The 25,954-nt window shown below is 46.9% G+C and overlaps 1 protein-coding gene across 1 annotated transcript in view; it reads right to left on the bottom strand.

Moving 5' to 3' along the window:
- Positions 1–237: 237 nt before the first annotated feature.
- The window catches only part of LOC107397200 (polypeptide N-acetylgalactosaminyltransferase 10), a 104,661-nt gene continuing 78,944 nt past the window's right edge, over positions 238–25,954 (bottom strand). Inside the window, exons 5-12 of the mRNA XM_015977125.3 lie at positions 17,522–17,707; positions 17,057–17,240; positions 14,163–14,280; positions 12,147–12,254; positions 10,127–10,348; positions 9,832–9,948; positions 1,834–1,983; positions 238–1,762 (exon numbers count right to left, since the gene is read on the bottom strand). Of these exons, the coding sequence (XP_015832611.1) occupies positions 1,598–1,762; positions 1,834–1,983; positions 9,832–9,948; positions 10,127–10,348; positions 12,147–12,254; positions 14,163–14,280; positions 17,057–17,240; positions 17,522–17,707 (1,250 nt within the window). The 3' untranslated portion in view covers positions 238–1,597. The remainder of the gene's footprint in view (positions 1,763–1,833; positions 1,984–9,831; positions 9,949–10,126; positions 10,349–12,146; positions 12,255–14,162; positions 14,281–17,056; positions 17,241–17,521; positions 17,708–25,954) is intronic.

Below are 25,954 nucleotides of genomic sequence, written 5' to 3'. Positions count from 1 at the left end.
CCGGCTCGGTCCTTCCTCCATGTTTTTGGCTTCTGACCCAGACCTTCTGGGTCTCTGCCCAGTTTGGGAAAAGCTGCAGCGGTTTCAGCGAGAGCTTCCCAAACCAAACGGTGGTTAGCTGGAGGCTTTTACCTGGAGTCTAGCAGTGATTGCACATGAAACAAAGATTTTACTTTTCCTAGAAAAGTCCCTTAATCAAACATTATAACACTTTTCTGATTCACTTATGGGCTTACGAAAGAAAACGTGATTTTATTCATAAGTATTCCTTTTCCTGATGTTAAATCTTTGCGATGCATATCTGGAAAGTTCCTGGACTCTTACAAACAAAGCTCAGAATGAAATATAAAAACAAAACCACCCCTGGAGTAAAGAGGTGGAAGCTGTTATTCCCGTTAATCCCCAAACCCAAAATTAAAATAAAATACAACAAAATCAGTTTAGAGGAGTGATGATCAGCAGTTACTCCTCTTCCTCTGGAGAAAAAAAACAACACGGAGTCAAAGTGCAGACAGGAAGTGACTAAGGGCTGTGTTTAAAGGCAGGAGCAACAATGGTGGAAAAAAATCCTGGATCTTTTAGTCCAGGGGTCTTGGATTCCAGGCCGGGAGGTCTGGTCCAGCACGTTTTGGTTTTAATTCGGTTCCAACACACCTGATTTCACTCAGCAGGTGATAAACCGGCTTCTGTAGAGCCCGATGAGCTGCTGCACAGGTGAGCCAAGTGCTTTGAAGCAGAGAAACCACTAAAACTGGCTTGATACTGAACCTCCAGGCCCGGAAGGGAACACCCCCAATTCAGTCCCTCAGAAAACCGGTGGTGCGTTCGCTGTCCCACCGGACGTCTCGGCTTCAGATCATAAAACTCAGAAAGTCACAGAAAATCTCCAGCAAAGACGATTGGATCCAAGAAAAGAGCTCCAGCAGAAACGCAACATCAGGTCCAACAAGGCACTAAAGGTTCTGTCAGGTTCTGGAGTTACGACCCGACCGCTTCCGTCCAACCAGCTGCTACGGAGGCGAGGCGGCATGGGGCAGTCGGACAGGAAAGCCTCCTCAGGGGGAGGGGTCAGAGGGTTCTCGCTCTGATCAAGATGACCTTTAGAGACGCAACAGGAACCCGGTCCAAGTGCACCAGAACCAGACCAGCATTGGACCGCCTTCGCCTCACAAAGACACAATGTGGCACAGTGACAAGTCTGAGAGCGACTTGTGGATTTGGGGGAGGAGGGGGAGGGTATTGGGTGGAGGTAGGGGGAGGGGGAGGGACACACCGACACCATCTGAGCATGTGCAAAAGGCCGTAGGCTCTTCCCCTCATCAGCCAGCGAGGCCACACCCGGGGAAAGTAGGGAACCCATTTCCTGGTTCTGCCTGGATTCACCGAGCATCACTTTGATTCAAACCCCCCCCAGTCAGAGAGACTTAAGAGGCAGAGAGTGGAAAGAGTGGGTAAAGGCGGTCATGGAGGTGGATAGGAAGGGGCGGGCGGGGGGTGCTCTCACAAAACCAAAAATCCACATCCATCAGAGATGAACCGTCAGCCTCCCACGCCGTATCCCAGCATGACCCTCCCACCTCCCAGGAGCGGCGCCGCCTCAGAGGGCTTCATGGTTGAAGCTGTCCAGGACGGTGGCGTTGGTCCGCTCAAACAGCCACTGCTGGCCGGGGGAGGTGGGGTCACACGTGCTCATGAAGACACGCCTCTCCGTGGGACTGCTGTCTACACAGCTGTTGCTGATGGGGTGGTACAGACTCTTGTCCTGGGGAGGAGGAGATGGGTCAGGGAGTGTGTGTGTGTGATGTGAGGACCCGGTCCAGCTGTGACACGTACCTGTCTGTAGCGCCACAGCTGGTTCCCCTTCATGCCATGACAATCGTACAGCGTGACGGGGCTGCTGTGAGAAACTGCGTCAAAGCAGACCTTCTTGGCGTGCATAGGGTCTCCGACACGGATGTCCTCTCTCCAGCCAAACGTGAACACCTGCAGCAGAGAAGGTCCACATGAGTAAAACCAGAACCGCTCTGATGTTCTGGTCCTGGGTCCTTCAGGAACCCCCCGAGGCCGGACCAAAGAGCACCGACCAAAACAGCAGACGATTAGCAGCAAATCCATTCATCTCTCTGGCGCTAAGGACAGATCGCCACGGCAACACAAATTCAACTCTGAAGCATCATCGGACAAAAGCAATTAAAGTGTTGGCGCTCGGAGACGCGGCGGAGACAAAAGAGGACACTGGATCCAATAAGGTTGTTTTATGAGCTCAACTTAGAGGTCCCTGGTGTGAGCCAGCTAATGAGGGCTGTGTGTGTGAGTGTGTGCCTGTGTGTGTGTGTGAGTGTGTGTGTGTGTGTGACTACACTTACAGGTGAAACAATAAACAGTTAAACCTCCTGAGAAAAACATTCAGGCAAAGTTTAAAATTTACTTTTAGAATAAAAACTTTATTCAAATTTTTTGCCAGATCAAATTTACCATCTGAGCTAAAATGATTATAATGAGTTTTAATAATAATAATAATAATAATAATAATGATGATAATGATAATAATAATAATAAGTATTATTATTATTATTATAACAATAAGGATTATTAGTATATTAATAATAATAATCATTATTATGATAATAATAATGATATTATTATTAATAATAATAATAATAATAGACTATTGACCCCACAGTGGGGAAATTCACTTGTTACAGCAGCATCAACACTTAATGGAATTATCTGAAGATAAATAATAACAAGGTACATGTATTTATACACAGAGGCAGTAGTGTAGTATTGTAACCTTCAACCCCTAAAAACCACGAATAAAAAAAAGAAAAAACTTGGGTTCCAACACTATGCAGCATACTGTAAGTGACACAGACATACTAAGTAAAACTGGTATTGAACACATACTGAGTATTGCATTGGTGGTATTGTGTACCAGGATAATGCCAGTACCAGTTAACCTGAGGAGTTCTACACTCTTACTGCAGAGGGGATGAATGACCTACGGTAGCGTTCTGGATTACATCTGGGATGTCTCAGTCTGCCCCTGAAGGAGCTGTCCATGGTCTCCACAGTGGAATGCAGTGGGTGGTCATCTTCCCCAGCATTAATAATAATAATAATAATGACAATAATAATAAACTGCTCTGGGCTGCAGTCTGGGCTTTAATCCGGACCTCAGTGACGACATCGACCATGAACACCTGGTCAGGTTAAAATTAGAGCTGAGGAAAATAATCAAATAATCGATGCATCAGGATGCGGACATAAACGATTCTGCATCGTAGAAGAGTACGCCATAATCGATTATAGTGGAATGTAGTTTTGTTTTTTAACGGCGGCACCAGCGCAGCATCCAAATCTATCAGTGGGTGTCCTCCACATTTACCAAGTAGTTCCGCCTTAATGTGGTACTGCAGGGCTGAGCGCTGGAGTTGTAACCTGAGACCGAACCGGAACCAAATCAGCCCGACTGGTTCTGTTGGATTTGGGCCGTGAATTATGTTAATTGAGCGGGTTGTCGCACGGCGCGCTCCGCTCACTCGATCAGCGAGCGAGAGAGAGAGAGAGAGAGGATCGGAGGACGCTCCTCCAAACACGCATTATTATTTTCATAATTTAATTATTGTTTCTCCTGGAAGTGCTCAGTCAGACCGAGTGTTGTGATGCTGGGAGATCCGGTCTTGGGGAGGGGGTGGGGTCAATGACGGCAGCTGCAGCGTAATCATCTGTCTCTTTTATTCAGGGACATGGAAAAGTTAAAAGGAGAGAGAAATAGAAGATAGAAGTTCTTGTTCCACTTTATTCTTTTGTTTCATGATGATAAACTGATGTTAAATTCAGCTTAAAGAGAAACTGGGAGGAAGCTTTGGTTCATTTTAGGTTACAGGAAGTCTTGTCTCCTATCTGCCCCTCCAGAGACAGCATGGACATGAGGGTCACATGGACATGAGGGTCACATGGACATGAGGGTTACATGGACATGAGGGTCACATGGACATGAGGGTCACATGGACATGAGGGTTACATGGACATGAGGGTCACATGGACATGAGGGTCACATGGACATGAGGGTCACATGGACATGAGGGTCACATGGACATGAGGGTTACATGGACATGAGGGTCACATGGACATGAGGGTTACATGGACATGAGGGTTACATGGACATGAGGGTCACATGGACATGAGGGTCACATGGACATGAGGGTCACATGGACATGAGGGTTACATGGACATGAGGGTCACATGGACATGAGGGTTACATGGACATGAGGGTCACATGGACATGAGGGTTACATGGACATGAGGGTCACATGGACATGAGGGTTACATGGACATGAGGGTTACATGGACATGAGGGTTACATGGACATGAGGGTCACATGGACATGAGGGTCACATGGACATGAGGGTTACATGGACATGAGGGTCACATGGACATGAGGGTTACATGGACATGAGGGTTACATGGACATGAGGGTTACATGGACATGAGGGTCACATGGACATGAGGGTTACATGGACATGAGGGTCACATGGACATGAGGGTCACATGGACATGAGGGTCACATGGACATGAGGGTCACATGGACATGAGGGTTACATGGACATGAGGGTTACATGGACATGAGGGTTACATGGACATGAGGGTCACATGGACATGAGGGTTACATGGACATGAGGGTCACATGGACATGAGGCTCACATGGACATGAGGGTTACATGGACATGAGGGTCACATGGACATGAGGGTCACATGGACATGAGGGTCACATGGACATGAGGGTTACATGGACATGAGGGTCACATGGACATGAGGGTCACATGGACATGAGGGTCACATGGACATGAGGGTCACATGGACATGAGGGTTACATGGACATGAGGGTTACATGGACATGAGGGTTACATGGACATGAGGGTCACATGGACATGAGGGTTACATGGACATGAGGGTCACATGGACATGAGGCTCACATGGACATGAGGGTTACATGGACATGAGGGTCACATGGACATGAGGGTCACATGGACATGAGGGTCACATGGACATGAGGGTCACATGGACATGAGGGTCACATGGACATGAGGGTCACATGGACATGAGGGTCACATGGACATGAGGGTCACATGGACATGAGGGTTACATGGACATGAGGGTCACATGGACATGAGGGTTACATGGACATGAGGGTCACATGGACATGAGGGTTACATGGACATGAGGGTCACATGGACATGAGGGTCACATGGACATGAGGGTCACATGGACATGAGGGTCACATGGACATGAGGGTCACATGGACATGAGGGTTACATGGACATGAGGGTCACATGGACATGAGGGTTACATGGACATGAGGGTCACATGGACATGAGGGTTACATGGACATGAGGGTCACATGGACATGAGGGTTACATGGACATGAGGGTTACATGGACATGAGGGTTACATGGACATGAGGGTTACATGGACATGAGGGTCACATGGACATGAGGGTCACATGGACATGAGGGTTACATGGACATGAGGGTCACATGGACATGAGGGTTACATGGACATGAGGGTTACATGGACATGAGGGTTACATGGACATGAGGGTCACATGGACATGAGGGTTACATGGACATGAGGGTCACATGGACATGAGGGTCACATGGACATGAGGGTCACATGGACATGAGGGTCACATGGACATGAGGGTTACATGGACATGAGGGTTACATGGACATGAGGGTTACATGGACATGAGGGTCACATGGACATGAGGGTTACATGGACATGAGGGTCACATGGACATGAGGCTCACATGGACATGAGGGTTACATGGACATGAGGGTCACATGGACATGAGGGTCACATGGACATGAGGGTCACATGGACATGAGGGTTACATGGACATGAGGGTCACATGGACATGAGGGTCACATGGACATGAGGGTCACATGGACATGAGGGTTACATGGACATGAGGGTTACATGGACATGAGGGTTACATGGACATGAGGGTCACATGGACATGAGGGTTACATGGACATGAGGGTCACATGGACATGAGGGTCACATGGACATGAGGGTCACACAGGACAGGTTAGTGGAAAGGTTTGTAGTTAGCTGGTTAGTGAAGGAGATCCATCAGCTGGGTAATTTAATCCTAATCCAGCCCACAGCCTTCTGCTGGTGTTATTATCAGAAAGAATAAAACACACATCTTAAATATGATTGGAAGTGTAGAATTTGTTTTATGTTTTATTATTTTCTGCATCAAACAGAACTTGATTCATTCTCCAACATTTCAGAAACGAACCGCTGGGTTCAAATAAACTAAACTAAGTGAACTGGTGTTATTTCTGACACCCTTCAACTGTGGCATAAATATCTGACTCTAGAGCTGCTCAGAGACATTAAACACTCATATATGAACCCATTATGGATTTTATTATTACATTATGTGTCCTGTAGGTTTTCAGTACTTTTTCAGATTTTGTGAGTTTTTGCAAAGCGTGTCTTTCTCAGCCTGAGGCGTTGAACGAGGAAACAGATGTTTTTACTTTGTTAAATCTTCTTAAATGTTTAAAATGTTTTGTCCTAACCTGTTGTTAATGGAGAGATTTTCAGGGATGGCAGGTTGTGTCAATCACGTTTTTGATAAAATAAAATCAAATCAAATAAATAAAAATAAAAAGCAATAATCTTTTTTTTTTTTTTTTTTTTTAATTTTTTGATTTTTTTTTACCGTGTCCTGTCTGGCTGTGAAGCAAGCAGAATTGATGTCTGAATGCTGGTGACAAGCCTTACAGATTTATTCTCAGGTGGAGCATCAAAGCTTTTGCTTTTAATGTCACGCCTGATACTTAAAACTTTATGGTTATTGTTGTTGAATGCTTTGTAATTCTGACCAGACACGGAGACAGAGGTGAAAGAGAAAGGAAAAGAAAAGGTGGGGAGAGAGGGGGGGGGTCCACAAAAATAAACAATAATGAACAAGAGTCTGCTTCTAGACCTGCAGAAAAAGACAAAAAAAAGCAAAAGGGCAAAAAAAAATGGGACACAACAACAATACAACAAGATCTAGCTATCACTGCATCAACTTGATGAAAAAAATATATAATCAATATTGCTTAACTGAAGAATCACGATAATAAATCACAGTGCATTAAGTGCCCACCATAGTCTTAAGACCTGTGTTGAACATGCCCAAGCCCATACTTTTGAGAGCACCATGTGAGCACCTGTGTGTGTACACGCGCTTGTATATGTAAGGTTTCTCTATAGGAGCGTCCAACAGAGAGTGTGAGGGACCACAGATCCGCCCCCCAAAGATGCGCAGGAGACGGAGGGAGCTCCAAGTCCCAGAGATCCAGGCGCTGCCCCAGAACGCAGGAACCCCAAGGAGACTGCAACCAGGAAGGCCCCCGCCCCCCTCGAGAGGCACAGAGGATCGCCCCGGGGGGCCACAACCAGCAGCCGGCAGAGTCCCTGGAGATATCAGCGGCAAGCCCACAGGCCCGCCCGCAGCCTCCCACCCCCTAGCCGGCCGAGCCCGGGACCCAGCAGAGCCCAGGGACCCAGACCCCACCAGGCAGCCACCGGGATCTAACAGGCAGATGCCAAAATCTTAAACCCCCAAACCCGGTTGCCACGAAAAAGCAATAATCTGACATATTCTATTTATTGATAAAAACAAATCAATATGAAATAATCGTGATGCATCTGGATCCATCCATCCATCCATCTTCATCCGCTTATCCGGAGTCGGGTTGTGGGGGCAGTAGCCTAAGGCAAGGGGCTCAGACTTCCCTCTCCCCAGCCACTTGGGCCAGCTCCTCCGGGGGAATCCCAAGGCGTTCCCTGGACAGGTGAGAGACATAGTCCCTCCACCGTGTCCTGGATCTACCTTTAGGCCTCCTCCTGGTTGGACGAGCCCGGAAAACCTCACCAGGGAGGCGTCCAGGAGGCATCCTGACCAGATGCCCGAGCCACCTCAACTGGCTCCTCTCGATGTGGAGGAGTAGCGGCTCTCTTCCAAGCCCCTCCCGAATGGCCGAGCTTCTCACCCTATCTCTAAGGGAGAGTCCAGCCCCCCTGCAGAGAAAACTCATTTCGGCCGCTTGTATCCACGATCTCGTTCTTTCGGTCACTACCCAAAGCTCGTGACCATAGGTGAGGGTAGGAACGTAGATGAACCGGTAAATCGAGAGCTTCGCCTTCTGACTCAGCTCTCTCTTCACCACGACAGACCGGTACAACGCCCGCATCACTGCAGATGCAGCACCAATCCGCCTATCGATCTCACGCTCCAGTTTTCCCTCACTCGTGAACAAGACCCTGAGATACTAAAACTCCTCCACTTGGGGCAGGACCTCATCCCTGACCCGGAGAAGGCGTTCTACCCTTTTCCGAATCAGGACCATGATCTCAGATTTAGAGGAGCTGATTCTCATCCCAGCTGCTTCACACTCGGCTGCAAACTGCTCCAGCGAAAGCTGAAGATCACGTTCTGATGAAGCCAACAGGACCACATCATCTGCAAAAAGCAGAGACCTGATCCTCACGCCACCAAAACGGATGCCCTCCACACCTTGGCTGCACCTAGAAATCCTGTCCATGAAGGTTATGAACAGAATCGGTGACAAAGGGCAGCCTTGGTGGAGTCCAACTGTCACTAGGAAAGAGCCTGACTTACTGCCGGCAATGCGGACCAAGCTCTGACACCGGTCATACAGGGACCTAACAGCCCATATCAGAGGGCCTGGTTCCCCATACTCCCAGAGTACCCCCCACAGGGCCCCCCGAGGTACTCGGTCAAACGCCTTCTCCAAATCCACAAAACACATGTAGACTGGTTGGGCAAATTCCCACGCACCCTCCAGGATCCCCCTAAGGTTATAGAGCTGGTCCAGTGTTCCACGGCCAGGACGAAAACCACTTTGCTCCTCCTGAATCTGAGGTTCAACAATCTGACGGACCCTCCTCTCCAGAACCCCTGAATAGACCTTACCAGGAAGGCTCACGAGTGTGATCCCCCTGTAGTTGGAACACACCCTGCGGTCCCCCTTTTTAAATAAGGGGACCACCACCCCGGTCTGCCAGTCCAATGGGACTGCTCCTGATGCCCACGCGATATTGCAGAGCCGCATCAGCCAACACAGCCCCACAACATCCAGAGCCTTAAGGAACTCCGGGAGGATTTCATCCACCCCAGAAACCTTGCCACAGAGGAGCTTTTCAAGCACCTCAGTGACCTCAGCACCAGAGACTTGAGAGGCCAACCCAAAGTCCCCCGACTCTGCTTCCTCACTGGAAGACGTGTCGGTGGGATTGAGGAGGTCTTCGAAGTATTCTGCCCACCGATCCACGTCCTGAGTAGAGGTCAGCAGCACACCGTCCCCACTATGCATCGGGATATCGAATTGAATCGCTGACCCAATAATCGTAATCGAATCGGGAGACAAGTGAAGATTCCTCTAGTTAAAATGATCCTTCTGAGGGTTTTATTCTAGTTTCAGGAAGCTGATAAAACACACACGTTTACATCATAAAGGGAAATGATGAGTTAAAGCTCCCTTAAGGGTTTGTTCAGGGAAAGAGTCGTGTTCTGACAGAAACTAGGCAAACGCATCCCAGGAACGTTTGGCTGAACTCACTGAACCAAACGCTGCCTGTTTATTATCATTTAAAACCTTTAAGGCTGACATATTCGTTTGTTTTATCTACTGATGTTTTAATCATCGTTCAGCACTTTGTTTTTAAATAAAGTTATTATTGCGTTAGGCCAGGGAACATGAATGACCAGTCGTGTGCTTTTAGAAACAAACCGCTGATCACCTGTCCGTGGCTCCAGCTGACTTCTCCTCGGTTCTTCACGCAGTTTTCCAGCCGGATGGGACTCCCGGACACAAAGTGTTTGCTCTCCATACACAAGCCGTTTCCCACGCTCCGGATCTGAAAAGCAAACATCTGTCTGAGACGTCCGAAGCAGATCGGATCGTCATTACATCATTGTTGTGATTCAGGAGCAGAAGGGAGAGTAAAGCTCGGAATGATCATGGATCTGAATGAAATAACAACAACACAACCGCGGGAGGTTGCGGAATTCTGGGCGGGTCTGATCTGAGCCTACCTCCCCCCACGCGGCGGCAGGAGGCTCCACTGGAGGATAATGTTTGGGCAGATCCCAGGCCACCTCCTTCATGAACCACTTGAAGCTCCTGCAGTTCAGCCGGCTGCGCAGCTCCTTTTGCGTTGTTACGTCTCCCGCTGAGATGTGCCGGTACTCGGGTCGGCGCTGGTAGATGTACTCAGCGTACTCGTCCATCCAGACTTCAGCCACACGCTTCAGGTTCTACAGAGAAAAGAAGGTCATTCTAGGGGTGGAGCTTAAGGAGGGGCGAGAACCGTCGGATGGTGTTTCTACTAGAACAGAGGTGCTACATCCATGTTTGAGCCGATGTGATCAAAGCTAATCGGGTCGGTCCTACAGAACCCACCAGGTCGTCGGGACTTCTCCGCCTTCTCTGGGATCATCAAGGATAAAATAAAACGTTTCCATCTTTGACTTCCTGCTCATGGCACCAGTGTGTGATAGAGGTTGTGTCCACACCCGGGAGCCTCTGACCCGCCCTTTCCCAGGATGCACGTGGCTCCAACGTGAGACCTTAGTTCCTGTAATTACGGCGGCCAAAGCGGGTGTTCCAGTCTTAAACGTTGGCTGGTGTGAAGTTTTATATCATTAGTTGCTAGGCGACAGGACAAATGCTGATGTAGGAGTGGGAACAAAAGGAAGGCCAGATCACCCAAGTTCAAAGCTGCTCACTTCCGGTCGAGGACCGGATAGGAATGTGAGTCTGGACACATCCCGACTTTCCTAAACCTCCTGCTGATGACGAAGGTTCCTCCACACGCTGCACCAAACGTCTGGGTAACAACTTTAACGTAAACACCGAGTGTATTCACCTCTGCGAAGGCACAGAAACAAACTCCTGGTGCTGATGAGACGGAACCACGAACGTTCCTGACTGCAGGAGCAGCTTCTCCGACAGGTGGAGATCCTGCAGGAGTGCAGAAAGGAAGCCCACACCCGTGATGCCTCTGAGGCGTAAAAAGGTAAAACCAGAGTTCTTCTGCTTCTGAAAACACACGTTGGCGCTTGGAGGTACAGATGATGAAAGGAACAAGAATCTGGGTTCAGCAGCACTCCCAGGAAGGAATAAATAATCCCCCGCAGCTATCCCAGGAACAGATGTAGCTGGAAAAGCCTTCCAGCCACACACGCTCGTCCCCGCAGAGCATCGGATCGCCTGCAGCCAAACTCCAGCTCTCAGTCACTCAGTCTCCCAGCTGGATTCACTCGGGAGTTCTGGGATCTCCTGAATCCAGATGGAGCTCTGATCTTATATATTATATATAAATAAGATCTTAGGACCTGCTGAAGGTGAATAAACAAGAGGAAACTGATTAGAGCAGCAAGAATCGGCTGAGATTTGTATAAAAAGATAATTTAGACGAGGAAGTCGTGGGCGTCCAGCAGCAGGTTAACGAGGCTCTACTGAGACAGACGAGGATCCGGAGGAGAGTCCACAAAAAGATCCAGAGGTTCTGGACTCACTCTCACTTTTAAAACATGGCCACAGGTGAGCGTAGCGGGGCGGGAAGTTCAGGACATGTCAAAATAAGAGCATGTGTGAGAAGTAGAATTGTTTTTATGGATGTGAATTTAAAAATATGCTTTCATCTCAAACTTTTTACTTTTCATCATTTTTTTGTCCAGAGCTTTAGAGAATTTACAAAGTAAAAGTGATGCTAAACTTGCTGCTCGTTGGGTCAGAACTCTCTCACATCCACCTGAGCCCAACAGAGCCAGGTGTGAGAACCCGGTCCTGCAGGCCAGCGCTGCGTCTCCGAACACCTGTGCTGGTCACTGATCCTGGATGATTCTGAGGACGAAAACGGGAGGAGCAGGAAGTCTGGTCTTCTTGCAGGAAACACAACCTAAGTGCTGGGAAGCTTTCAAAATAAAGACCACTAAATGTTTGTGCCTCATTGGTTTGTTTTCAGGGCGGTGAATTCTTTACAAATCAGCTTTTCTGGTTTGATTCTGAACAAAAACAGGAGCAAATTCACAGGAAGTGATTCTAACTCACCCTGGCAAGGCTGACACCCCCGGGGACTTTGTAAGGGACGTACTTCCTGTAGATGTGTCCCACCCGAGAGCAGGGGATGTCCTCCATCCGTCCTCCGCACATCCACACCTGCAGAGAGACGAGGCGGAGGAAAACAACCGCGGTTCAGAGGCAGAACTACAGTTTTAACTAGTAGTTCAGGTTTTAATCACCGGTGTTGGTCAACACTACAGTAAAGGAACATTACTGCCTTACATTAGTACTAATCTAAAAATGTTATATCTTATTATATTAAGAGTTTGAAAATATTAGTGCAACCAAACGATGATATTTTATTTCTTCAGTGAATAAAAGCAGACATGACTGAACACATAAAATGAGTTTAAATGACCTTTTTATTCATCCTTTTATCCCTAGGTCTGGAATTAGCTACGAGGAACAAAGCGGATCTGCGTCGGTCCCAACAGGAAGTGAAGGGTTCTGACAGTAAATCAGATTTGTGGAGATTTTTGATCACGATGAATCAGACGGACCGTAAAAAGCAATCAGAGCACGTCCAATCACACGCAGCTCCTGAGCTGCAGCCTTTGTGCCTAACTGAGTGAGACGACAAAAGTCCTTACTCATTCAGGCCAGAATTCAATTACTGAGACGGCCGTCCAGACTCCACATGCGGGCCGAGTCAAGAGCAGTTACAGGAGCGTTGGGACTAATCCGATACGGAGCGCTGAGAGGTGATGTCGACGGAGGAGGAGGAGCGAGTTTTAGCTGTGCAGGGAAACATCTGGGAGCGGATTCATGTCAGACTAGAGATTTAACGTTCTGTTAACGGAACAGAAGAGGATTAGGGCCGCTGGGGAAAAAAGATGTATTTTTCCTCAGAATTCTGGGATTACAGTGAGAAATCCTTCTTTTCCATTACGAGAGTTTTGTTTAAATTTCCTAGTTTCAAATTTTAAAATGAGGAAAAACTAAAACTTGTGCCAAAAGAGCATGGATCAGACGCTAATACTTATGTCACTGTGTTGTGGAAGTTCAGAGCACTTATTCCATAAAAAACGGCTAAATCTGCATTTTTCTTAAATCGAATGATTTGATGTTTCTGATGTTAAGAGGAGCCACTGTAGATGGTCTGAGGTCGGGGTTGTGGCTCCAGAGCTGCAGGTTGCCTCTGAACAAAGAACTAAAGCTGAACTATAACACGTGCCTCCTTTTGGAATACGCTTTAAGCCCCGCCTTCTTATCTGAACAAATGGGACGTTGTCCTAAAAAAGGCGAACCAATCAGAGCTGAGTTTAGCGCAAGGGTTCTCTCCTCCGGGCATGAACATCAACACAGATAAAAACTCAAACGTAGCGCTAAACGACCCCTGGTGGCTGATTCCAGTATATGTCTTAAGCTCCGCCCCCACATCCCACATCCTGACCCTGTTGTGTTTATGCTGCATCGAGGCCTTCATCCCGTTGGAAGGAAAACTCACTAAATGAATCCCAAAACCGAGGCCGAAGAGGAAGTAGAAACTCAGCCACTTCCTTTAGATTTGTGGCGTTGGCACCTTTAACTTCTGCCGCGTTGCAAATCAAACAGAAAACCTCTTCTGGGTTTTCCGCCTCTCCTTTTTAATTTGGCATGGGACCAAAGCCTCTCTGCAGCGGTTTGGATTTACAGCTAACTTCCTGATGTTTACGTCTGCAGACATCCATTAAAACTCAGTCAGTCCAGTCGTATACGTTAAGTGCCTCCAGATAAACACTTGGTGCCAATTAAACTAATTCAGGGGCACAAAAATGTGAACGTCGACACGGACGCAAATAGAAACGCCCCATTTTGGTTAATTCCACCCATTGAATGGAAGCGGTTGTATAAAAAATGATCGCTGCCAGCTCAGATAATTGCTCTCAGCTCTTTATGTAAATTGTAAAAAGCTATGCGACATCATGACTGGTCCAGAATATAGAAACGTGTTCCTCAGCAGGTCAAAGTCAAACCTTTATTATAGAGAATATAAAAATGAGCCCTCTGGAGTGATTTGTTTACCTTGAATGAGATCTCGTACTGTTCTCCTCCCCAGATTTCCAGACCCGTGTCATATCCACCCAGCTCCCAGAACCACTTCCTGTCCACAGCAAACAGACCGCCCGCCATCACCGGAGACCTGAGACACACCAAACATGTCCCATCACCCCAAAAACTCCACTCCATGTTTCATTTAGCCAAACTGCATTTATCCAACACAGGTTTGGAAACGTCCTTTTGATAGAGATGGAGACCACAAAAGTTTAAACGGGTTGGAACAGCTCTCTGGTCCCACATGAAGACATTTCAGCAGCTTTATTGTGGACAGTTTCAGGACCCTCCAGAATGAGCCGTTTCAGAGCTCTTTCACTTTAAGAAAACAAGCTGTTTCTGGCCACACCCACCCCTCCCCTGATTGGCTGCTTTGAGTTAAGGAGCTTGGATATCCAGGAGGGGCTCAGAGTAGAGTTGCTTCTCCAGCATCTTCAGGTAAAAGGGGTTCCATGCTAATTATGTGACATCACAAACGGGGATATTTCAAAACAGCTAGCTTTTGGCACATAATTCCACAAACTAAAAACGGATGTATTTTGTTTAAAAATTTAACTCCCACTAGTTGTCACCAACGTTCTTTTTTTTTGTGAGAAATTAATTTTCATACACTAAAAATGAGAACAACAACAAACAAACAACTATTGACAGACATTTTCATTGACAAATAAGAGAAGAAAAAAATAATTCACAGAAACAAAAATCTAATCAGAAAACAAAAAAGATGGGCGACAGAAAAAAGATCAGCAAAGGGAACAGGCGGGACTAAACCGGCTGTTTGTACAAGCTACTGCTAACCAGACATCTTACCTGATGCTAACGCCCGTAAAAGTTACGGCCAAAGGGAGAAAAAGCAGTAGATGAGACAATCTGAAAAGTATCGGCTTGGTGAGTGCACATCCGAGGTTTCCCCTGGTATAAAAGCGCTACGGTGCTGTTAGCAGCTAGCGGTGGTGAGAGGGTGCAGCGAACTAAACCGAACAATGGAGCAGAGCGGCGTGCATCTTGTCGTCTAAGTCTTTTAGATTTTCGGGGCAGCCTTTGGTCTTCTAGCGGTGATTTGTGAGGAGAAACCTTCAGATGTCCCACCTCAATCAGTCAGTCCAATGAAAATTGTAATAAACACACCTGAAAACAATTCTTGCCTTTATTTACTTTTAGAGTTAAACATTTCAGTTTTGATGGTATGATGTCATTTCCTGTCATGTGATACACAGATCTGTTAATTTTATTAATAATGAGAGGCACATTTTCAAACAGTGTTCATTTAGGTATTTTCCAATAATTATTGCTATAGAAACAATTATGAATGTAGTTTTTTTTATTTTTACAGATTCGAGTAGCTCTAGTTTATTTCGTAAAAGGTAGAAAATTATTGCATCAGAAAAAACCTTATTTTAGTCAACTAAAGTAAGACTTCAGCTGGACGACTAGACGAAACACACACACACACACAGACTCATATACACGCACATGCACACACACACATACACACGCCGCACACACACGCACATACATACGCACACACACACGCATGCACACACACATATACACACGCACACATACGCACATACACACACACACATGCACATGCACACACACACACACACACACACACACACACACACACACACGCACGCACACACACGCACGCACATGCACACACACGCACGCACATGCACACACACACACGCACACACACACGCACATACACACACACACACACACACGCAAGCACACGCACGCACATGCACACACACACACACGCACACATACACGCACATACACACACACACACACGCACACACACACGCACATACACACACACACACACACACACACACACACACACACATGCGCACAGGTAAACGTGTTGTTAGTTTAGCTCCAGCTGGCACCATCCAACATGGTGATATCCACCCATCCAGTTCTATTCCCAACGCTCCCACAGACTTCCAGTTTGGACCCCCCAGGCTCCCGTAGCAGCTCCTCTCTGCTTTTATAGCAGTGCTGTGTTTTTTGACTGATCCATCCAGGAGATTACGTTTTAATAGTCAGTGTTTACGATGGTTTAACCCTCCCACTGTCCTAATGGGGAAAGTTGACCATTGAGCAGGGTTGATGGTTTATCCCTTGAGGTCCACGTGGCAGGGGTGAGGTGGTGCTCACTCCTCACTCCTGCCACATGGACCCAAGGGATAAACCATCAACCCTGCTCAATGGACAACTTTCCTCATTGGAGTCGCACCCATTAGGATGGGGGTGAGGGGGTGGGTGGGTGGGGGGGGGGGGGGTTAAAGAGACAACTGGCAACTTTTCAACTAAGAAAACCATTTTATCGAGGCAGTTTGTGCTAAATGACCCATGGCCAGATTATTCCACTTAAGTCTGTTGAGCTGGCAGACCTGGTGCTGCAGTCTGGATCCACCCAGTTTCCTGAATGTTTTTGATCATAAACACAGCTGATTTGTTCAATTTAGTGATTAATCACTGCTGTAGACACTAATGAAGGCTGGGAGACATGTCAGCTGTTAGATAAAGGTGTTAAAACGACGAATGCACAGCGAGGTGATTTTGGTTTCACTTCTACAAACGGACACTAGGGGGTGCTAAAGCATGCCAAACTACCTAGTCTGCTTTAAAACTAAAACAGTTTGCTTCAGTTTCCTTAAAATGTGAACTCTGGGCACGCGAACAGCTGCTCAGACCCTTAGAGATGAAACCAGTCAACGATCCAAGTAACTTCAAATATGAGGACAGAAAACCTGTGTGGACACAGATCATGATAAACTGAACAAAGCGTTCTGCAGAGAGAAGCTTGTTGTGTATGTGGTGCTCTTATTTTGGCGAGTAACGAGACTCACTCGAAAGGCTCGCTGGGGTCGTTGTTCTGCAGCTCAGAGGGGATGGGGATGCGTTTGTAGTACATCTCCCAGTCGAACGCCCCCCGCATGGCGTCCCCCGCCTGCGTCTCGTAGCCAAAGTTATCGTGGTCGATGACGTCGATCATCGGACACACGATGGTCTTCCTGTTCTGGGCGATCCGGTCTGAGAGACACAGAGAGGAGATGTCTGAAGCATTTTAAATTGAATGGATGCTCTGAGGGAAAAAGGACATACTAAATATTACTGATTTCATTATTTTATTAGCTGCAGTATCTTATTAAACCAAACATACAAACGGATCATTGTTCAACTCACCAGGAAAAAGAACTATAATGGAATGAGAATAAAGTAATAATGAAGAAAGACTTTATTTATATTAAAGCCAAATATTCTTAAACGTATATTTGTCTGTGGTGATGATGAGGATGATGCATCTTCCTCACCCAGCAGAGGAGGAAGCCAGTTGACGTTGGCCTCACAGTGAGAGTCCAGGAAGGTGATGACTTCTCCTTTAGCGGCGGCGGCGCCGAGCAGCCGAGTCCGGATCAGACCTTCCCTCTTCCTGGTCCTCAGGATGCGAACCTTTGGGAGGCGCACCATGTACTCCTCCAGCGCAGCCTTCAGGTGTTCTGGAACGAGAGCAGGAGCGTGATAATGCTTACCTGTTCAGGTGCATTATGAAGCCGGAGCTGCAGAAGAAAACGGTCCTACACAAAGATCCAAATGCACACACACACACACACACACACACACACACACACACACACACACACACACACGCATACACACGCACGCATGCACACACACACACACACACGCACACACACACGCAAACACACACGCATACACACACACGCACACACACACACACACACGCATACACACGCACGCATGCACACGCACACACACACACACACACACGCAGGCGCTGCTGCTTTTGCTGATAATCTCGTCAGTTTTTTGTCTGGAAGAAACAAAAATCACGAGTTTCATAAAAGTTGTTGTTGACTTTCTCCGGTCACACAAACACACCAACAATAAATAAAGTCCTGAATGCACGTCCAGGCAGGCCGGCTCGAGTCCCAGCAACCTTCTACTCCTAACCGTCGCTGGTGGCTGTTGTCATGGTAACACGAAGCAGCATGGAGACGTCCAGGGTGGTTCTCTTTAGAGGGACCAACATGTCAGTCCAAACCTTTTCAGCATAAACACATCTTTACTTGTTTATGCGTCACAGGCTGATGAAACGGGACGGGTTCTGACCCAAACCACAGTGAAAAGAGCTGAATCGGAACTAATCAGAACCAAGCACGATCAATCAAACCAAAACCATCAACAGGGATTTTCTCCATATTTCTTCCCGGCTGCCTCTGACAGATCAATCCCGCCGCAAATGGAGCCTGTAAATCTTTCTGCTCAAATGTCAAAGTCATTCTGACGAGTCAATAAAAGAGAAATTTGGAGTTTTATTCTGGGTCTGACTGCTAAAGTAAATAAAATACGTCATAATCCTTCCACATCAGAGCATATTGTGTGAATCAGAACAATACCACCGATCATCTGCTTTCCAGCCTCCGTCTCCATCCCAGACATCTTGGTGAAATTAATCTGCCTCTAATGCCGTCTTGATTGGAGGAAGTCTAAATAAAACACCATATGGTGCAAAACAAAGAGCCGAGGACGATCCACCAAAACCAGGGCTCCCATTCCCGCTTCCAGCTGACAGACACCTCAGATGTGTGGTTTCATCGTCTGCCTGCAGGAAAACAAACCCTTTGATGGTTGATAAGACCCGGGCCCCATCCTCTACATGAATACGGTTATTTAAGGTGCTCCGGCGTAAACGTGGAGCGGGAGGGAAACGGGACTTCTGGTTTAAAGCACCAAATGTTTAACCAGCAGTGACGGTCGTGGTTCCTTCCCTTCAGCAGCGTTTCTTTTCCCCTGACGTGGTAAAAGTTTCACACACATGCTGAAACTCCAGAGCTTCCAGCAGAATGAATGATAGCTGCAGGGCGGCGGGGTCACCATGAGAGGACACGGAGGGCCTCCAGCTCTTAAACGTGGTAATAAATCAGCCCATTAGCTATTAAGCATCAGGAAATGGATTCAGGCTCAACTTTAGCCCCGCGCCGGTTCATTCTTTCAGAGTTCCTAATGACGGGCGGCAAGATTAAAAAGGGAACATTTGCATTTCATGTACGGCTCATTCATGGAAGCACTGGGCGCGCGGAAAGGTTACGGCGTCTAAATACGGATGGTTAATTCCACCGGGAGAAATGGGAATACGGCGTTCCTGGTTTACAAAAGAAACCACAGAGGCTATAAATCCGTTTAATGAGAGGCGGCAAGTGCCAGAAACAACTTTAGTCTTTATCGGAACGTCACAGATGCCAGGGTCCGTTTGACCGAAAGCCAACAGGAAACACCAGAGAGGGCGGTGAGAAGGACCCAAGTCCTCACAAAGTCCTTAGATCTTCCTGTCAGCCGTTTCTATGGTTACTGAATCAGAATGAAGGCATCTAAGGTTTATGTGGATAGTACCCATCTCCAGAGCTGGACCTGCTGGCCCAGAGCCAGACCGACGGAGCTCGTTCTTCATCACCAGAGTCGACCTCCAGAGGAGGAACCTAAAGTTCTCAATGGGACTAGGTTCTGAGGAGTCTCCTGGACCTGGACCCAACATGCAGGGTAGGACTGCTGGATCAGCTTTAGGACATGGTTCTGGTCCTGGTTCTGGTTCCTCACAGTTCCAGAGGAAAAGGACTTCTTTGGCTCTTTCATGACAAAGAGGGATTTTCTTTCTGATCATTTTGGAGTTTTTGCAAACTGTCATCATGAAACTGAGGCTGAAGAACTTCTATGATTAACCTTCTGTAAATGTTTCAGCGCACCTGTAGATCTCTCCTTCATGTCTTTGCTGACAGAACACAAACATCCATGTCTTCCTGTATTCATGCAGCTCATCAGGCTTTGCAGCAGATTTTTGAGTTGCTGCTGGAGGGACTTTCAATTCAATTAACCTCAAATTACATTGGATCCAATATGGCGTCTGAATCACCTTTCCAAGGTGCTGGATTAGTTCCCAGAAGCTTTGGCGAGTCACCAAGGAGCCAAGCTGCCAACTTTATTTGCTTCAGCTGCTCCACCAAACTCCATCGTGCATCCTGCATGTCGACGAGCACCAGGCTGAGAGCGTGTGAAGACGCTCTGTGTGACGATCAGTGGAAATAAAGAAACAGAAAGCCTTGGTGATGTGTGTGGTAGATTGATGGTTTTTCCTTAAAAGCACACGAAACACACCTTGAGCCGACACGCGGCTGTCCTCTGGGTGATGGATGACACGTGTGGCGTTTTCCAACGCATCAGAAATGATAAATATGATGCAACAGAAGGCAGGACAGATCATTTTCATGCTTTCGACTTTAAACACGTCACATATTGTTGCTTCACAGCAAACAACAACAATAAAAGGGCAGCTGACTGCAATCTGCTTACCAAATAATCTCTGATACATCACGGCTCCAGAAAGCAGGTGTTTTAAAACGTGGGTAAATAAAAAACAAAACAAAAAAAACAACGGTTTACCGACAGCCCTATCTCGACTCCACGAAAAAACAACAAACAAAAATGGGTTTGCTTAAATCAGTCGTCGGTCAACGTTTTTAATAACAGGAAACTGTTCTTTGCGCCTCCATTGAATATATGAAACTTTGTTGGGGCTCACAATGACCCAGGAGCCAGGCCTGATAGATGGCCAAACACATCCCAAAATAAAGCCCTGCAATAAAAGCACTGGTTAACACCGCCCACTCGGCCAGGACAGGAATATTAAATGAGTTGTGTGCTGATTGGTTGGTTTACTTTATGATTCTGCCTCTGTATACAGTCATGTATCCGGATTACTTAACGGGCCCGCTGTGGATCCAGTTTTCCAGTTTTTTCAATGAGACATGCACAACAAAGCGATAATCGCAGGTCTCCCTCCTACTCAGCGAAACGCGAAAAACGTGCGTGTGAAATTTTGCACGTGTTGTGCACAGGTGACCCAGCGACGCAATCCCAGAGAGTTGAAATATGTTCAACTTTTCATCACTGTTGCTCGGACGAGGACCAATCAACGGAGGTTTCATTCACTGACCAATGAGCGGACAGGATGCTCCGTACACCTCCGAGCAAACATGGAGGAGAAGTTGATACTTGCTGTGACGGATTTCCCAAAACTGTACAATATTTCTACCAAAGAATATAGAGATGTTCACAAAAAGGCCGCGGCGTGGGAAATTGTTGGTGCCAGAATGAACACATTGGGATCTTCCTTGAGGTCCCTCATTAAATGATGGTATTCTCAGTTTCTTTCTCTGGTTTGTAATATGGGATGAACCCATTCTCGGTTTTTTTATATAGTAAAATCAGAAGTAAGATTTCACATAACTCTAGCGGCACCTTGTGAAACATCATATCTACCACTTTTTTAACTCTGAACCGCTTAAAATAACCTTAATTCCCTCCAACCTGACACAGCCAATCAAAACAACGGAAGATTTGATTTTGCCATGGAACAGAACGCGTCGACGGCCTTGCCGCTGGCCGCCTCCCGTGTGTCAGGTAATAAAAGCGACAGCGACGAATTTCACTGATCGCGGTCGTTTGTCGCCTCCCGTGAATCGAGCCCATTATTCTTGCCTAAATGAAGACTTTAGTGAAACAACTTAAAGCCCATTTTTGCACATCATGTTTTTGGCTTTCCTGGGCTTTCAGAACAGTTCATTGTGTGACATTATTTTTAGCCATAAATTGAACAAATGAAATTTGATTGTACGTCCTGATACGAATGCTAATCTCTTTAAAAGATGGTGAAAAAGTCTCTTCCAGATGTTAAGGATGTAGCTGTTGCTGCTCCACCCACAACGCCGAAAGCAAACCTTTGTTCTAAACACAAACTTCAGTGTTTTTAGTTTTCGTGCAGAACTCTCTCTGCTGCAGGCCAATAAAAACCTCTGCTTCCCCTGTTTATTGATCGGCTGTAGGAGGCGTTTCTGGTTTGTTTCTCCACGTCCTTCTTTTCCAGCTAATTTTAGTTTAAGACTGAAAACAGAAACAAGCTCACTGCAGGTCTGCTTTGTAAATTAGGACCTTTTGAAATGGAGAAAACAAGCAGAGGAGAAACAACAACGAGGCAAAGCAGAAGGAGGAATAAAGCAGGAGAAAAGTGGCCACGGAGCATTAAAGCCAATTTTCATTCATTATGGCCGTCTTCTGTCTGCGCATCAGCAGACAGCTCATGGAGAACGTGTGACACCAGCATCCATCCTGAAGAATAAAACACCAGCCTCCACACACACACACACACACACACACACACACACACACACACACACACACACACACACACACACACACACACACACACACACACACACACACACACACACACACACACACACACACACACACACACACACTGTTCTGATCCCTAGGTCTAGCTGTCCCGTCCTGCGGAGGTCCAGCGCCCCCCCTGGTCTATTCCGTCTTCTGATTTTACCGCCCGGAGAATCAGCACCCTGGAGAGCAGCGTTTCAGTCATTCGGCTGGTTCAGCACCATGGAGAGCGGCACGCCGTGGATCCTCACCGGCCCAGCTGAAGCGGATCAGCGCTTAATGAACTGCCTTTAAAGACTCGGGCTTGTCACCCGTTTGAGGAGGGTGTCGGATTCTGTCTGGAGCTCTCCATAGATACGCAGAGCGTTAGAGCTCTTTTGGTCCTTAAGAGACTTTGGTGGAAGGTTAAATTCCTTTTGTGACGAGCTTTGATGGGCTGCGCTGAGCTTTAGAGCTCTTGGGTGAAATTCCCCTTTGTTTTAAGCTCTGCCGACCTACATTTAGCTTGAGAAGCTATTTATGAGTCCTTTAGGCTCTCTTTGGAGGGGTTAGGAGTGTTTACTCCTATTTGTCTGTCGCAGGTTACTCCCTGTTGTCTTCCTTTCGCCTAGTTTTAATTCTATCCATGGTCTATTTCAGTTGTGTTTTATAGCAACCTCCTTTAGTTAAATCCCTTATTTTAGATTTAGAACCCGTTTCTACAAGGTTTTGCCCTCTACCTTTTGTAGTGGGGCTCTTTGTGTTAAAAAACATTTTTTAAACAGAGGCTACGCCTGGTTCTCCTTATTTTCCTTAGGTGTAGATTTGTTTTCTTGTGTTACCCTCTTCCAGATCTCCTAGCCTAGAAGGGGGCGTAAAGCTTGGTTTATGCTTGACGCATTCACTTTCCATTTGGTGATGCGGCTCGCGGATGGAACACGCTTCACAACTCGCAGCGTTTATGGTTCATGCGGCTTGTCTCTGCGGTGAGCCAATATTCTCCCAAACTGTAGGGGGCAGCATGGAGCTCTACGGCATGCATCCAACACTACACCATAGTAGAAGTAAAAATTACTGTTGTTTACAACATGGCATTCCAGCATTTTAACAGCGTCCTCGTCTTTTCCGACAGCGCGAGCTATTTCTCTCCAAGAATTATTAACAACATGTTGATCACCGTGATCTCTGAGAGCTGAATCATACAAATGTCTGTATTTACGAACCTCTGCCATACTAGTTCTTGCCGGTCCGCCATGTTTTTCCGCGTCCGACCGTCCGAGTGGTTAGAAAATTTCCTAGGTGCGCGTTGCGGAAATTTTGGGCCGTGCGGAGGCGCGGTGGAGGGGCGTGGTTGTTAAAATGACGCAACTTTTCCGCGCGGAGCTGTGCGGAACTCGCGGACGCGTCAAGCATAAACCAACCTTAACACACACACACACACACACACACACACACACACACACACACACACTCACACACATCTTCTCTAATGATACTTGTAGTGCGTTCGATTTGTCCTCGGAAATCCCCACCTCCGAGAAGGAAAAATCAAATGAAACGCCCCCCCAGTCGGAAACTCGGAAAATTTTCACAAGCCCGACTTTGAGATCCAAAATGGCAGCTCTCCATATCAACAACAGTAGTTTTGAATGAAATGTGTTTATTTTACAAGACACACTTATAAGAGTACGTCTAAATCAATGTCGTCTGTGTTCGTTTTCGAGGGCGTCGCCTTATTGGAATCCCAACTTCTCCGTCTCCGGCAACCAGAACGCTGTTAACTCGGGTGTGACGGCATTCCTAGTTCCGAGTTTCGACTTCAGAGGAAAACCGAACGCACCGTTGCTTTAGCCTGAATTTGCCAAAATGGCCGCTTCTCTCCTCTCCCAGGAGGAAGTTCTTTAAGCGGAATAACGAGGACAAACATCCCTGGGTTGTTTCTGATCATCGGTCTTATTGGTGGCGTCTCACTCTGTTATTTGCTTAACGATTCGCTTGTGTTTGGGCTTGGTTTGCTGAGTTATTTAAACTAAGGCCCTCGGTGAGAAGCTCCAGCTCCAATTTAAACTTCAGACAACAAAAGGAAGTGATCCAAAACTAAGTGGAGCAGAGCATTTATTTTACATGTTGGATTCTAGAAAAAACCAGCAGCTAAAGAAGTTTCTATTGAGTTTGTAAAGTCATTGAATAAATTACAAGCTAATGTGCGTGGACACTTCCAGGTGGTAATGAGTTCCTCCTCCCCGGAGAGCCCAGCTGATCTCCAAAGTGCTCTCTAATTAAAAACACGGAGAAACACTTTCTAACCCCCGGTTTCATTATTGAATGGAGCCACTTTACCTGGAACTTACCAGACTGTTCCTATAAACCAAAGTTTACAGATAAACTTCTTTAAAGGCCTAAAACACTAAAACTCTCCAGAGGTCTAGTCTTCTTAAAGCCTTTATGGGACGAGTCAGCCTGAACCGCGAACAACAATAATCAATTCCATTCCATTCCATCCCATCCATCCATGCCTTTCCTCTTATACGAGGTCGGGTCACGGGGGCAGTAGCCTAAACAGGGAGGCCCAGACTTCCCTCTCCCCAGCCACTTGGGCCAGCTCCTCCGGGGGAATCCCAAGGCGTTCCCTGGCCAGGTAAGAGACATAGTCCCTCCACAGTGTCCTGCATCTTCCTTTAGGTCTCCTACCAATTAGACATGCCTGGAAAACCTCACCAGGGAGGCGTCCAGGAGGCATCCTGACCAGATGCCCGAGCCACCTCAACTGGCTCCTCTCGATGTGGAGGAGCAGAGGGTCTACTCCGAGCCCCTCCCAGATGACCGAGCTATCTCTAAGGGAGAGGCCAGACACCCTGCGGAGTAAACTAATTTCAGCCGCTTGTATCCGTGATCTCGTTCTTTCGGTCACTACCCAAAGCTCGTGACCATAGATGAGGGTGCCATACCATACCACCTTTATTTATATAGCACTTTAAAAACACAGCCATACGGCTGACCAAAGTGCTGAACAGTCGCACAATTATAGAAATAAAAAAACATAAAACAGTACTATAAAATGCAGCCAACAATAAAAAAAGACAAGCCGACAAAAAAAAGTACCAATAAAACCAATGAAACCTTACAATGGATGATAAAATAAGAGTAGTAAAAGCCAAACTAACAGCTAACTGTTAAAAGCAAGGGTAAAATAGTGCGTCTTTAGTCTAGACTTAAAATCTGCCAAGGTGGATGCCAGTCGAACTGTGACTGGAAGTTCGTTCCACAGTTTAGGACCGGCAACAGAGAAAGCTCTTTGTCCACATGATTTGTAACACGCTTTCGGGACCTCAAGGAGCAAGGGGCTGGAGGACCTGAGTGTGCGACCGGGAGTATAAATTGAAAGGTCAGATAAGTACACGGGGGCAAGACCATGGAGGGATTTGAAAACAAAAAGTAGCATTTTATATTGGACCCTCAAAGTGATGGGCAACCAGTGAAGGGATTTGAGAACTGGTGTTATAAGCTGGCGCCTA

This window comes from Nothobranchius furzeri, chromosome 10 (genome assembly GCF_043380555.1).
Source record: "Nothobranchius furzeri strain GRZ-AD chromosome 10, NfurGRZ-RIMD1, whole genome shotgun sequence".
NCBI lineage: Eukaryota > Metazoa > Chordata > Actinopteri > Cyprinodontiformes > Nothobranchiidae > Nothobranchius > Nothobranchius furzeri.
Note: the sequence above shows the minus strand (reverse complement) of the source record. Positions and strands in the feature narration are given on the sequence as shown.